The sequence below is a fragment of the Colossoma macropomum genome, unplaced genomic scaffold, assembly GCF_904425465.1.
Source record: "Colossoma macropomum unplaced genomic scaffold, Colossoma_macropomum, whole genome shotgun sequence".
NCBI lineage: Eukaryota > Metazoa > Chordata > Actinopteri > Characiformes > Serrasalmidae > Colossoma > Colossoma macropomum.
Genome location: NW_023494810.1, coordinates 22,051,638 through 22,065,186, shown reverse-complemented (window position 1 = coordinate 22,065,186; position 13,549 = coordinate 22,051,638). Strand labels below are relative to the sequence as shown.

The window sequence follows — 13,549 nt, the reverse complement described above, 5'->3', positions numbered from 1 at the left end:
TCAATTTTTCATATACTGCTCTGCACTAAATCAAACTAAACAGGACTAATTATGTAGTCCTTTGGTAAAACCCACATAGTCAGTGGTCTTTAAGTACTGAAAATATTTATGGTAGGTTAATGAAAGCATATTATGATAACAAAATGTGTCACAATAATGATAAAATATCATATTGCCCACCTATATATATGTGTGTGTTGATTTCCTGAATGAAATAAAGTTAACATCATGTGTGCATGGAACATACTTAAATATGAGATATTTTATAACTAATTTAATAGACATTTAACATATTAGGAAAACAAACACAAATGTGACACATGCATAAGTTTGTCCATTGTCCTTTCAGTCAGTACTTAGTAAGACCCCTCCTTGCAAAACGTTTCTACTTTAGAAATATTTATAGGTGGTCTTGTTTAAGATCTAACCACAGATTGTCAATAATAGTTGAGTCTGGGGACTGTGAAGGCCATTCCAGAACGCTAATCTTTTTTTTTTTTTCTTGAAGTACTTCAAGTTGATTTTGATGTATGTTTTGGGTCATTGTCTTCTTGTAATAACCAACCTCTTTTCTTCTTCCGTTTCTTCACTAATTGTAGGGCATTATCTTCCAGGATTCGTTGCTATTTAGCAGAATCCATTCTTATCTCTATCTCTAGAAAAATTCCTGTGAAACCAGCTGCCACACAACCTCAAAGCATAATAGATCCACCCCATGCTTAACAGTTGGCAAAGTGTTTATTTTTTTCTCCAAACATGCCTGATTGTAGCTAGAGAGTTACATTTTTGGCTGCCTAAGACTTTTTGTGTATCATACATCAGTCTTTTAATCAGTGATTTTTCGACAGCATATGATAAAAGCATTATTTTGACTATATGTTAAACTATTTACACTACTGTGCAAAAGTCAGGGCCCCACCCTTTTTATTTCCAGTCAAAAAGGCCATTAAGTTATTCATTTTCAGTGTCATAAAAATAAAGCAGAGAATATATATTTAACAAAACATTACAAGAAGCTTCAACAACTAAATATAATATCAGTTTTTAGTATTTATTGTGTCTGCACCTTGCCTTTATTTTGTTTTCTATACTTTTTGCAATTCGTTTTGTTCAGTCATAGAAGTTGGTTTCATTTTTATCATTTTTCACGATCTAAGTTATCACAACACACATTCAGTGATGTTGATGTCTGGACTCTGGGGTGGACAGTCCGTTGTTCTGAAAACACCAGCAACCTCTTTGTTTGATTTGCAATTTTTCTTCTTTTTTGTCTATTTCCTTTTCTCAGTAAGGGCTTCTTGTCAGCTACACATCCTTTCAGACTCAGTGTTGAGTTGTCTTCTCAAAGTGGACGGATGGACAGAAACACCTGTGGAATTTCTCAGATCTGAAGTAAGAGTGGAGCTTGATTTTCTCCTCTCTCTCAAAGATGAAAGCTTTCAGAGCTGTTTATCTGATAAGGACAGTTTTGAGGGTCTACCAGGTCTTGCATGGTTATTAGGATTTCCATTTTCTTTTTATCTTTTTGATACTTTTTGAGGTCCAGTTTTGAAAACTCTGAGGAGATTTATCTAATCTCCTCAGAAATATCTCCTGAAAAATAAATGACTTGTACTTAATGGCCATCAGTCTGTCTCTCTGATTCTCTATCTATCTATCTGTCTATCCATCTGTCTATTGATATCTCTGTCATTTGGTATCTGGTACACTGTAGCCACACACTGCATAATTGGTAGTGGACGGTAGGTGGACAGCTTGTCTCTTTTGATATGGATCGACCCACGGCTGGACAAAGACTTCATTCTCTTCTCAGTGTTCACCCTGGCCTGTGGCTGCAGCGGTTTTGTGTGTGTGTGTGTGTGTGTGTGTGTGTGTGTGTGTGTGTGTTTGTGAGTTGGCACCGAGGCTGTTTCTCAGTGTTACATTCTGCCCTCTGGCTCTGAGCACAGACAGCCCCGACTCCTCCCGCCACATGCCCAGGAGACTGACTGACGCTGCCTGTTTACTGCCCACACAAACACACACACACACCACACACTGTACACACTCACACACACACAACAACATCCCCCCAGCGTCAGATGCCATAGCAGAAACGTGCCCCGTGCTATCATGGTTTAAAGTTTGTTATCCATCATTATCTTAAGTAACCCCATAATAGGCTGTCATGCCAAATGATGCCTGGAGTTTTATGTGTTTACAGGCTTTGCCTGTATTTTTAGATGTGCTAAAGCTGTAACACAACCAGTGCACATAAAGAAATTTAGAGCACCTTGACTCTTTGGGGTCATAAAGCCAGAAATGGGCCGGATGACAGAATGTAAGCTGAAAAGTGTTGTGGGGGGAAGAGTGTAAGCACTGGGTGGTACTGCTTGTGTGCGAGAGTGCGGGGGGTGTTTCAGTTAAAAATAAAAATGCACTGTGGTTTCTCTAAGACTGGTTCTTGTTAGTGTATAAAGCCATAACTGTGCTACTCTAATTCCCATCAAACTGAAAAAAAGTGGTTTGCATTCTCAGAGAAAGAACTTTCCTCTCACTATTTAACATATCAGTAGAATATTGGACTGGCCACTTTATTAGAATCACCTATAGTACTGTGAAAAAGCCATTTATCTGGGCAGAAAGCATTTAATTGTAAAGAAAAAAGAAAAACATTAGAATAGATACAAATAAACAATGCATGGTAATTATATGTACCAGTACCTGCTTTAGTTTATCAATCCTTCAGTAAACCCTTAAAATCCCAGGCTTATTACACACTAAGGCTTATTATTCAGTAACTGGAGGGACTTCAATGCAAACTGTTTGAACTATTCTTAGGGTATAGAAGTGTATAAAAAAACTTTGGGCCCATTTAAAGGGTTAAACCTTTTTCACATACATCCATAAAATGCCATTTCCCCTGTTGTGGTGGTCCACCAGTTGATTTACAGATGCATTTTTTCTCTTATGAGATGTTAATGGCGTATATTTAAATGAGAGCGAACTGGCAAGCAAATCAACAAGTGTTTTTATTGGGTTTAAATGCTATTGCTTTATTGTGGTAGTTATACATAATTTGTTAATATCAAGAAAGCAGCAGTTGCTATCTATTTTATCTCAGCAGACTTTGTAAAGTGGTATGAATAGTTTTCATACCCCTCTCCTTTTACCCCTCACTGCTCTCTAGCAGCTCAACACACAGACAGCCAACAGTACCCTAGTTAGTCAGATAACAGAGGTACAGAGAAAATATTTTATTTGATTATATGAATTAAAAATGTCAAAGTTGTTTTCACCAGCAGAATGGCTACTAAGTGGAATTGAACAAAGCCATGCAATGCAATATTTCAATGGCTAAATTCTTCTAATGAAGATATCAAAAACAAAACAAATAAGAAAAAATCTTGTCTTTGGGTTTATTTGTATGTATTCTAATGCTGTATAATGTTTTAACTGGCAAAAGACACTGATATAAATAGTTTTAAACAACGTCCTTGGCTACCCAGGGCTTTTGCACAATACTGTACCTTGTAAGTTGTAACGAGGCAGAATAACTCGGACGCTCGCGAGAAAGAGAAAGTGAAAGTGAGGCTTTAATGTTTGAATCGCAATCCAAAAATGTGGTCAGAGAACAGGCAAAGGTCAAATCCAGAAATGACAAAAAACACAAAAACACAAACATAACCTGGCAACCAGAGTCCAAGGGGCAAAGGCAAAAAGGGCAGAAGTCAGAATACGAAAATACAGTCAGAACCGGAAAAATCACAAAAACAGATGAAGAACGCTCAGTAGCTCTTAGGACGAGAAGTAACACCTCACAACAAGCTAACCTACAAGCCCGGGCTTTATGACAAGGTATGACAAGTTAATATTCTGGAGACAGAGAGCGGTGATTGGAACGAGATGGAGGGCTGAAGGTCACTTGATCCCCCTGGGGATTCTGGGAAATGGAGTCCCTAGAGACCTCTGAGCCCGAGGGATTCGTGACATAAGTTCATGTTGCTGGTGTACAGTTAGAGGCTGTAGCCCATCTGTTGATATGCACAATTTGTATTGGCCATTAAGTGGCCCAGTATTTTTACAGCGGTCACAGCTTCCACCTTGTCCTCATCTGGCAGGCTATTTATCATAAATTGATATTGTCTTTAATAGCCTATAACATTAGCTTTATCTAACATCACAATTTGAGTGTTTGTAGTGGTCTGCTTTGAGTATTTGCCAGGCATTTTCAGACATAATTGCTAAAGTTCATAAGCCTACAATTGTTAATGATTTTTATCTGATTCCTAGGAGAAAGCATAATCATGGTGCAAAATAAAGCTTAAATAAATCTCCATTATGCTTGCCCTACTGTTTAATAGCTAATGCTAAAGCTTCAGACTCGAGTCTGTCATGAACTGAGGATTTGGGTTTCCATATTATGTCTTCATTTGAAATATGAATTGAATGTTTGCCTTTTTTTATCAAAAAAAAATTGGTAAAAATGTATTTTTGACCATGTTGCATGGTCATGATAAGGATATGCCACAAATACTAAAATGCTTATATGCTCTGGCCCTTCACATTAGTGGTCATTATCTGACCACAGGACCACTGCTGGCTGGATAGTTTTGGGTTTTTTATTTGATTAGGTTAATAAAAAATCAGTGTCAATTTTCTTAAAGTCAGCATGAATTGAAAATCATAACGAATTTTCTTTCCATATAGTGACCTATATGCAAGTGTAACACTGTATCAAGGAGGGTCTCTGAGTTAACTAAGCATTTTGCTCAATGATAGGTGGGATGGTGGAAAGGGTCGATATTATTTGTTTATTATTTTTCCCACCTTTGGGTGAACAGTGACGTATACTATTACAAATACAGGTTCTGTGCAGGTACATTTTTCGTTCAATGTAAATGTTCCCTCAAAGGTACAACAGTGGTTTTAATTGTGTACCTTAATAAGTTTTTCCTAGTGGAGAAGTACATATTTGCATCTTTTCATAACCTAATGTTTTAAAACAGAACAATAAAATAAAAAGCCTGGAGATGAGACGGCGTGTTGAAGTCAATACAGCTTAGAAAAAATAATTTATAATTATGGTACAATTATGTTCCCTGACTAAAGGTACTGACATGTACCCTCGAGGGTACCACCCCAGTGACAAGAGGGGTACTGCCAGTGACAGTTTCATACGTTTTTCTGAGAGTGTAAAAAAAAATAAAAATAAAAAACATTTTAGAGACAACATAAGTTAGCTACATGTTGAGGGACGATAACAGAAAAAAAAGAAGTTTGTGTTGTCAGTGATATTCTCACTGTCATGCAAAAAGTTTCTCCACTTTTGTAATTTTTTTACCTTTTTGCATTTGAAAACTCCAGTTATCCCATTGCAATTTCTCAATGAACTGACCAATAGAGTCTTGCTACATTAACTTCCATTATAAATCAGTGTTTTTCCTTCACCTGTAAAGTTACCAATTCAGAGATACAAGGTTTTTGTTCAGACAGTGATGCTATGATTAACTGTGAGTAATATGACTGTGAACAAGGTCAAAAAAGTGAGTTCATTTCAGGTTGACTTTAAGACTGAGCTTAAATCAAAGGTCAGTTTTGAGTACTGCCATATTCTGTACTTGATTTCATCCTCCAGATGTTCTCCTCTTTCTTTCTTTCTCTGACGTTCTCTCACAAGAACTGAGGCCTGCTTTTGTGAAACATGAGGAAAACCGATGCTTACAGTAAAGCTGGCAAACACATACATTAGAGCTGCAGTTTTATAGGCTAGTTCAGGGCACATTGGGGGTGGTAGCCTATTACTGTTACTCAGTCCATCTACCTCTGAACATATGGACTCCATACTGATGTATCCTCTCTCAAACCGAAGGGATTGTTTTCATTAGGATGGAAAAAAAGAAAGAAAGCAAAAAAAAGAAAGATGTGGCCATTCATGCAAATTCTTTTTTAGCAGGTATAGAGATTTGACATGCATAAATGCAAGAAGAAAATTCTCCATCTTTCTTCTAACAAGCCAAACATCTGGAGTGAAAGTTTGCGAAGGCTGGATGAAAAATATTCAATCACATTAGATTACTTGTTGCATGACCTCGGAGGCTGTCCAAGAGCAACACAGCTCCACCGGCCGTGTGTCTCTTCAACGTTTTTGTCTAATGTATGCTTTTCTGTGCTTTTTTTTTTTCCTAAGTTCTGTCTCATAGACCTTCAGGCCCTAGAGGTGCAGAACAGAGCGAGGTGTGTGTTTGTGTGTGGACTTCGCTGAAGGCACCACACGGAAACGCTTCCTCTGAAGCCAGAATTTCACTACTCTCCCAGGACCTTTTCCATCCGACCTAAAACGCGTGTGTTAAGGTCACGAAAATGTTTAGCGCGGCAATGGGATGGTATTAAGTATTATCATAACACACCAGGAGTTTCAGAGGAAAAAAAAGTCCTATTTTGCTTTTTCTCTCTTTTTTAGGGGGAGGAGTTTGTTTCTTTTGGCGCCCAAGGTGTGCTTTTCACTTAGTTTTTCTTTCGTCCAGCATAATTAGTATTTCGCGGTGCTCGGGAGTAAAATATACGGAGTGCTGCCAACGAGCTGCCAAAAACAACTCGCCGGGCGGTTTGTGGAGGAACACTAGAACATTTGTAGGCTGTAAACTCATGGGGAGACTGTGTCTGAACTTCAGAACGCAAACTGGGGAACCGGAGCATTCAGCCTCAACCTCACACCGAACGTGGAAAAAAAGCACCGCATTCTTAATCACTCTGCTCATAATCCGAGCGATGTGCCTCCTCTCATTATTTTTGTTGCCTAGATTTGGAAATGATAGAATATATGGCTGTACATGATCTTTTGTTTTCAATGGCTAACTCCAGCTTGCGAGGTCCATTTAAAACAGTTGTCCACCACACCGTGCCCAGAATTTAATAGAGTATTTGCTTTATTAGGGCTTTAGTCTGAAACAAAGCATTTTTCACTCCTTTGCGGCTGGCTCTGAAGTGCGTGTGCGAATGCAGACGACTGATCTTGAAGCACACAACAAAGAATTTCTCTGTTAGTCAGCATATCAAGTTCTTAGAGAGCTGTTTTTTTTCCCTGCAAGTCGATGGTGGACCCTTGAAAAGTTTGAGCCACTGTAATCCTCCTCATTTTATAATTATTTCTTGTGCTGATTTGTTTGCGCTCCTCTTAATTTGTATTCTGCAAGAGCCTTGTTTGTTTGTTTGTGTTTGCGCTCTTCAGGCGAAGGATAACGGTGCAATGAAGGTGATTTTAATCCTGTTTGTTTATTTGTTCCATTGTTTACCGAAATGCTTGCCTGGTTCTTAAGTAATGATATGCTAATTCATGCATGTCTCATGACTTTGCTTTATTCATTTGTGTTTGTTCAGTTATTTGTTTGTTTGTTTATTTTTTAGCTGAATGTCTTTGGCTCCTCACAAAAAAAGTAGTTGAAAAAGGAGACCTCTTAAGGAAGGAAGACCAAAAAAGTAATGCAAGCAAAGTGAAGAACAATCGGCCAGAAATATAAGGAGCGAATTGGCAGAAAGCAGATCAAATGGAGTCTGTATAGCTGGGAAATGGCATGCCGGGATTAAGGCATTGTGTAACAGTCTAGACGTGCTGCTAACTGCGTGCTAGCTAGCATGGGGCGGATATTGCAAACACATGGGCTCTTCCCATCAGGACCCCCGTCCCTACTGCTGCAGTTCCCTTTCCCAGAACTGGTGTAAATCTTGCACAGGCTGACCTCGCTGTCTTGCTGAGGTGGAACTGTGTGCAGAGTAACGGTCACACTCCAGAAAGAACTCTTTTCTTGGTTGAATACATACAGATAGTTGGGAGATATCTAGCTTTCCAAAGTGTTTTAATACAGTGAGCACATTTTCTTTGTTAGTTTTCGATAACCAAACTACGGCTGTCACAACTGGCTGATTAAATCAATTACTAGATTAAAGAATTCATTTATTAAAATGTAGCTTCTTGATGAATCGGCAGTTGATTAGTTGGCAATTGCAGAATGATAATGCATACTTTAAATTCACCTACTGTACTACTACTACTTTTCTATTAGAGTAAGAAACAGCCCGACAGGCACACTTAGTTATTAGTTCTATAACATTCGGGACTCTTTGGAAGGCTATACATGGTTTGTTACTGTTTAGGTTCATCTTTACTGAATGCCAATTTTTAAAAAACTGATTATGCAATTAAAATAGTTTAGTTTAGTTTTAGTTTAATTTATTTTGCACAATTTAAATATACACAAATAGACTAAGATAACGTACAGTGCAGGGAGATGCAAAAAACCTAATAGGCTTATATAAAGCCTCCACCTAAATAACAATAAAATTGCAAAAAAAATGCAAAATAATATACAACATAATAATGACGTAGAACAAACCTCAAAACAGTTGATTATTAACAAACCTCAATTTTGTTAATAATCAACTGTTTTGACAAAAATTGTCAAAACAGTTGATTATTCAGTTACTACTGTACTCAAAACTAACCAGAGTTAGTTTGAGAAAAATAATATCACAGAGTGAATACCATTACTGTGTTAAATTACATCACAGTATACATTTCTGAGCATATTGGGGATAATTAATGGGCCAATATTGTGGATAGCTGAGCATACTATGGATAACTGAGCATACTGTCGATATCATCAGTGTTTAATGTGCCTGTATCCTACATTTTTCTGATATTTTCTGGTATATAGGGTCCACTTATAAAGTTTGTATGGTCGTACGTACCAAAAACAATTGTTTTTCTTACGACCACTTTCCATCCTCTCTTTATCACTTAGTGTATTTGTTATTGTACCTTTAAGACCTGTAAAAGAGCTTTGTTCTGATTGGCTGCTATGTATTGTGCCTTATTGAAAAAGCAGTCTGAGGTGAAACACTCCTTATAACTTCAGTGTGAAAGGGGGGAGCTAAACTGCTGTAGGCTGACTAGGCAGATATGTGTAAGAGTTGGCAGCATATAATCATCTATGTATTCTTTGTATGCTGTATCGCTTCAGTGGAACTAAGAGACATAGCCCAAACGTTGAAGTACATTTTAGACCATTATCACTCTTCCACCAAACTTTACTGTTACTGTTTTGGCACTATACATTCTGGAATTGGCCTCTGCAAAACCTAACTTATACTAATCCAGCCGACGCTTGGCATTGCACATAGTGATCTTAGGCTTGTGTGCAGCTTCTGGCCATGGAAGCCCATTTCATGAAACTCTGGATGCACAGTTCTAGTGCTGATGTTGCTTCCAGAGGTAGTCTGGAACTCTGTAGTGCGTAATGCAAGAGAACATGGGTGTTATTTATGCATTATGTGCTTCAGGACTCAGCAGGTCTGCTCTGTGAGTCTGCCCTGGGTCATGGCTAAGCTGTTGTTGCTCCTAGACACATCAATTTTACAGTAATAGCACCTACGTTATAGCACCTACTGATTTCCCTCAGCTATTTATGAATAATAAAATGTTTTGAAATGTATTCTGCTGCATGATGCTAAATTTTTGTGTAGCACCAGTGCTGTCACCTAAAATGGTAATGTTAAGCCATAGCTTTGCATTAATTTATTAAATTAATAATAATTAATTTAATAACTGATTTTTTTTTTTGGCTTTTCCCTTCTCTATGGCTAATTAGTTGGAATGCACATCCCTAGTATTTTAAGGAGGAAAGGAAATGCATTTTGCATTTTTTCATGCACATAGGCATTTAGGTTTGTATGCCAGATTGTACATAACATGCCTGCTTTTTCCACCAGAACGCATCCTGTTTGCTCTTGAAATCTGCAGCAAACAAATTTGACCTAATTCAACCTACAAGTTCATGTAGATGCCTCTTCTTTTAACTCTACCACAGGGTTTTGTTAGCAAAACATTGGGCAACATACTCACAGGGCCTCGTTGGTATTCCAGAAGAGGAATCAGGAAGCTTTAGGGCATGTTTTGTGAAATGATGGGGTCGGTGTGAGGGAAAGGCCCGTTGTGTGTCGAGGAAACAAGATATTGGACGAGTTTATGGGTCCACAACTATGCAGCTGTTGGTATTATTTTACACGTCTCTGGGCTATAAGAGGAGAATAATTACACAGTGGAAGACCTCATATTTAACACAGCTTAGCCTACAGTTGTGTTCATCTTTGTTTTATTTATCTTCCCCTGGTCCTGCTAGGTCAACCTCAGGCCAGGTCCACGCCCTTGCTGCCGTCTTTATCCAGCTCCTCTGAGGCTGCCGCTCTGCTGAAGAATGGCAGCAAGCCCGTCACACACCAGGCCCACAGCAATGGCGTCAAGAATGGAGCTCCACTACTGCACGCAGCGTCTTCATCCTCCTCCTCTTCGTCACCGTCTCATAAGAACCCCAAGAAGCTACAGTCAAACCCCTCCCTCAACAGCCAGAGTAGCAAGAGGAGCAAAGGAAGCTCCAAGTCTAACAGCTCTCAAATCCCCATGGAGGCCCAGGACGGTGAGTACTGCCTCCATCAGAGAGGTGAAAAAGAGGGTGTAATGGTAGAGAAGGCTTGGAATGTGGTCAGAAGAAGAAAATTTGGGAATACAGAGGGATGATTCAAATTTTGGCCCAACCAATAAGAAAACATTGTCACTGGTACTAAAAAATCTGATAAACAATAAAATTGGCCACCATATTTTTTAGAGCTATTCCATTAAAGGTGCAGTGTGAGTCCACATTTGATTATGCGTATAAGAGACAAAAATCTGCTAAGAAGTGTTTTTGAAGCTTAAATATACAAGTTCATTTTCACTCATAAGAGTTGAAAGGATATGCAGTGAAACAGCTTAACATGTGACACCTTACAGTGCCTTGCAAAAGTATTCATTCCCCTTTAAAATCATCAGGTTCATCTGGATTACAAATGAAACACTGATATTTTGCTGTGTCCCATTTTACTTTGAGACTGACCCTCAAAATGTATTAATTTGATACTGGTTTAAGGAAATATGCAGGGAAAAAAATGACTGAAAAATGTCATTTGCATAAGCATCCAACCTCTGTGCTGTGAAAGCTCCCAGTTCACAAATAAAAGATGATAAAAGATGACAGTTGCCTTAACAAGGACACATCTGGCTTACAACTGGCCGCAACCTGTAAAGCATTAAAAAACCTATCCTCATCTAGATAAAAAAAAACCCTTAATTCAAGTACCACTGGTCAAACTGTGAATCTGAAGGAATGTTGTGAAAAAGAGACCAGAGAGCATTCAAATGTGATAAAGTTATAGACATGCACAAGAAACAGGGAAAGATCACAGAATAAAATCTCAATGAGTACTACTGAATCAACTGTGATGAAATGGAAGGTGCATCATACCAGTCACTGCCTGGACAAGGCTAACTCAGCGTCAGAGCAAGAAGGGGACTTGAGAGGGAAGCAAACTGGCTGAAACTGGATTGAAAGCAAAGCGACCTGCTTCAGTATGTTAAAAAACTAAAGCTTGGGAGAAATTTCACCTTTCAGCAATACAGTGATCCCACGCACTAAAGCAACACAGTAGTAGCTGAACAATAAAAAGGTGAATATTTTAATGTAGTTATGTTATAACTGAAGTTTGGGGGAGGAACATGCCTGAAACCCCCCCTTCTACCAATCTAACACCCTATAAATTCCCATCCTCACCTTCCATTCCTGTGATGAAGTGTTCTCAGTCCCCACCGCCACCCCATCTGCCCTGTTCCTCAGTTGTACATCAGTCCTACTACAGCTATGAGGAGGGGTCTGGCCTTCTAGCTAGAGGCAGAAGCTTCTACCCCCTCATTCAGTCTTCCCTCATACTACCACCACATGAATGGCTAAGTCAAAGTCTAGGTATCAATCCAATCAAGAATCTGTGGCACTATTTGAAAATTATGGTCCACAAGCATCATCCAACCAATCTGAACAGCCTGGAGCAAATCTTTTAAACAGTGTCCACTCTATTAGACACAGCTAACTTGTTGGTCCACCTTGTAGATGTAAAGTCAGAGACAGTAGCTCATTTGTTGCTGCACAGTTTGTGTAAGTCATCCTCTAATCTTTAAATATGTGAGCGTTGAGGTGGAAAAGCTGTTTGGGTCACCTCTAGTAACAATGTGTATCAATCAGGCCCTATTAGAGAATTGTATGCATTTAGTTATGTTTCACAATTCCATTGACACCATGCTATTTCTATGTACATGTGCCACAGACTGCTGCGTGCACTGCATCCTGGCCTGCCTTTTCTGCGAGTTCCTGACGCTGTGCAACATCGTGCTGGACTGTGCCACCTGCGGCTCATGCGCCTCGGATGACTCGTGCTTCTGCTGCTGCTGCGCCTCTGAGGAGTGCGGTGACTGTGACCTGCCCTGCGATATGGACTGTGGCATCATTGACGCCTGCTGTGAGTCCGCCGACTGCCTGGAGATCTGCATGGAGTGCTGTGGCCTCTGCTTCTCCTCGTGAGAGCCCACTAGCGGGCGCAGTGTCTATTGCACAGGACTCCACCCTGTTGTGGAGAAATGGGAGTACACCAGGACAGACTGGAAATGGGCACAAACCAAGGTATATGCAATCGGAAGACATGCTAGTGGCTTCTGAGGTTGTGGGCAAACGAGGACCATGAAGAGCACAATGATCAAGTTCCAGTTCCGTTTTCCTGAACTCTAACAGAGCTAGCAGTTTCTCAGTGTTGTTCTACTCCGGTTTAGGATAATCTTGGAATATTCTCAGTACGTTTGTAGTCTGCTTTCGGGCTCTTCTCGTGACCACGCTGTAGTGCTCACTCTTAAAAGGTGCCAAAAGTTGTTCAGAGAAGAACCATGTTTGGTTCTCTAAAGAGCTTTTTAGTGGATGATTCTTTAAAGCACTCAGTTGACCTATCCATGCTTCACTCCCAAAGGCAGGCTTTCATGTTAACTGTTGCTAGGCTGGAGAATGTTGGCAAAAGTCCCTTTAAACATGATGAAAAATGGTAGCACACAATGCAACAGTGTCAGAACCTAAATGTAGAGTGGCATGTTCATTTAAAACAGAATATTGTGTATTTCAGCTGAAGTTAGCATAGTGGCAAATTCAGTGTTGTCATTCCCAATAGGGATGAGTGAGGACAAAATCAAGTCAAGTCAAGTGGTCTTTATTGTCATTGCTCAATATAACTTGTATATATTGGAACAAAGTGTCATTCTTCAGGCCCCATGTAGTCACAGAACTATGTGTAGTGCAGATGCACAACAGTGTGAAATGAGTACAGAATATAATAAATACACTTGATGATAAACATACACGGCAATAAATACACAGAACTATTACTATGTGACACTAACCAGACAGGACAACAAAACTGTATATCAGCGCTGTCATGACAAAACCTTGTATATTCATTTTTGTCTTTTACATAATTTTTGCGAACACCAGCTGCCCTTTACATTGTTTAAATTCGTACTGAATGGACATATATAACTAGTCCAAAAAAACACACACACACACACAGAGGACCTAGGAACTAGTGCAAACATTGACAGCTGTAAACTGTACAGAAAGATTGAGATTTCATAGCGTTCAAAGAATTAAAATATCAAAGTCTAAATGAG

At 39.2% G+C, this 13,549-nt stretch overlaps 1 protein-coding gene across 1 annotated transcript in view; it reads left to right on the top strand.

Moving 5' to 3' along the window:
* Positions 1–13,327, top strand: part of mdfi (MyoD family inhibitor) — a 63,149-nt gene extending 49,822 nt beyond the window's left edge. The window contains exons 4-5 of the mRNA XM_036559782.1: positions 10,158–10,451; positions 12,169–13,327. Of these exons, the coding sequence (XP_036415675.1) occupies positions 10,158–10,451; positions 12,169–12,422 (548 nt within the window). The 3' untranslated portion in view covers positions 12,423–13,327. The remainder of the gene's footprint in view (positions 1–10,157; positions 10,452–12,168) is intronic.
* The last annotated feature ends 222 nt before the right edge of the window (positions 13,328–13,549 follow it).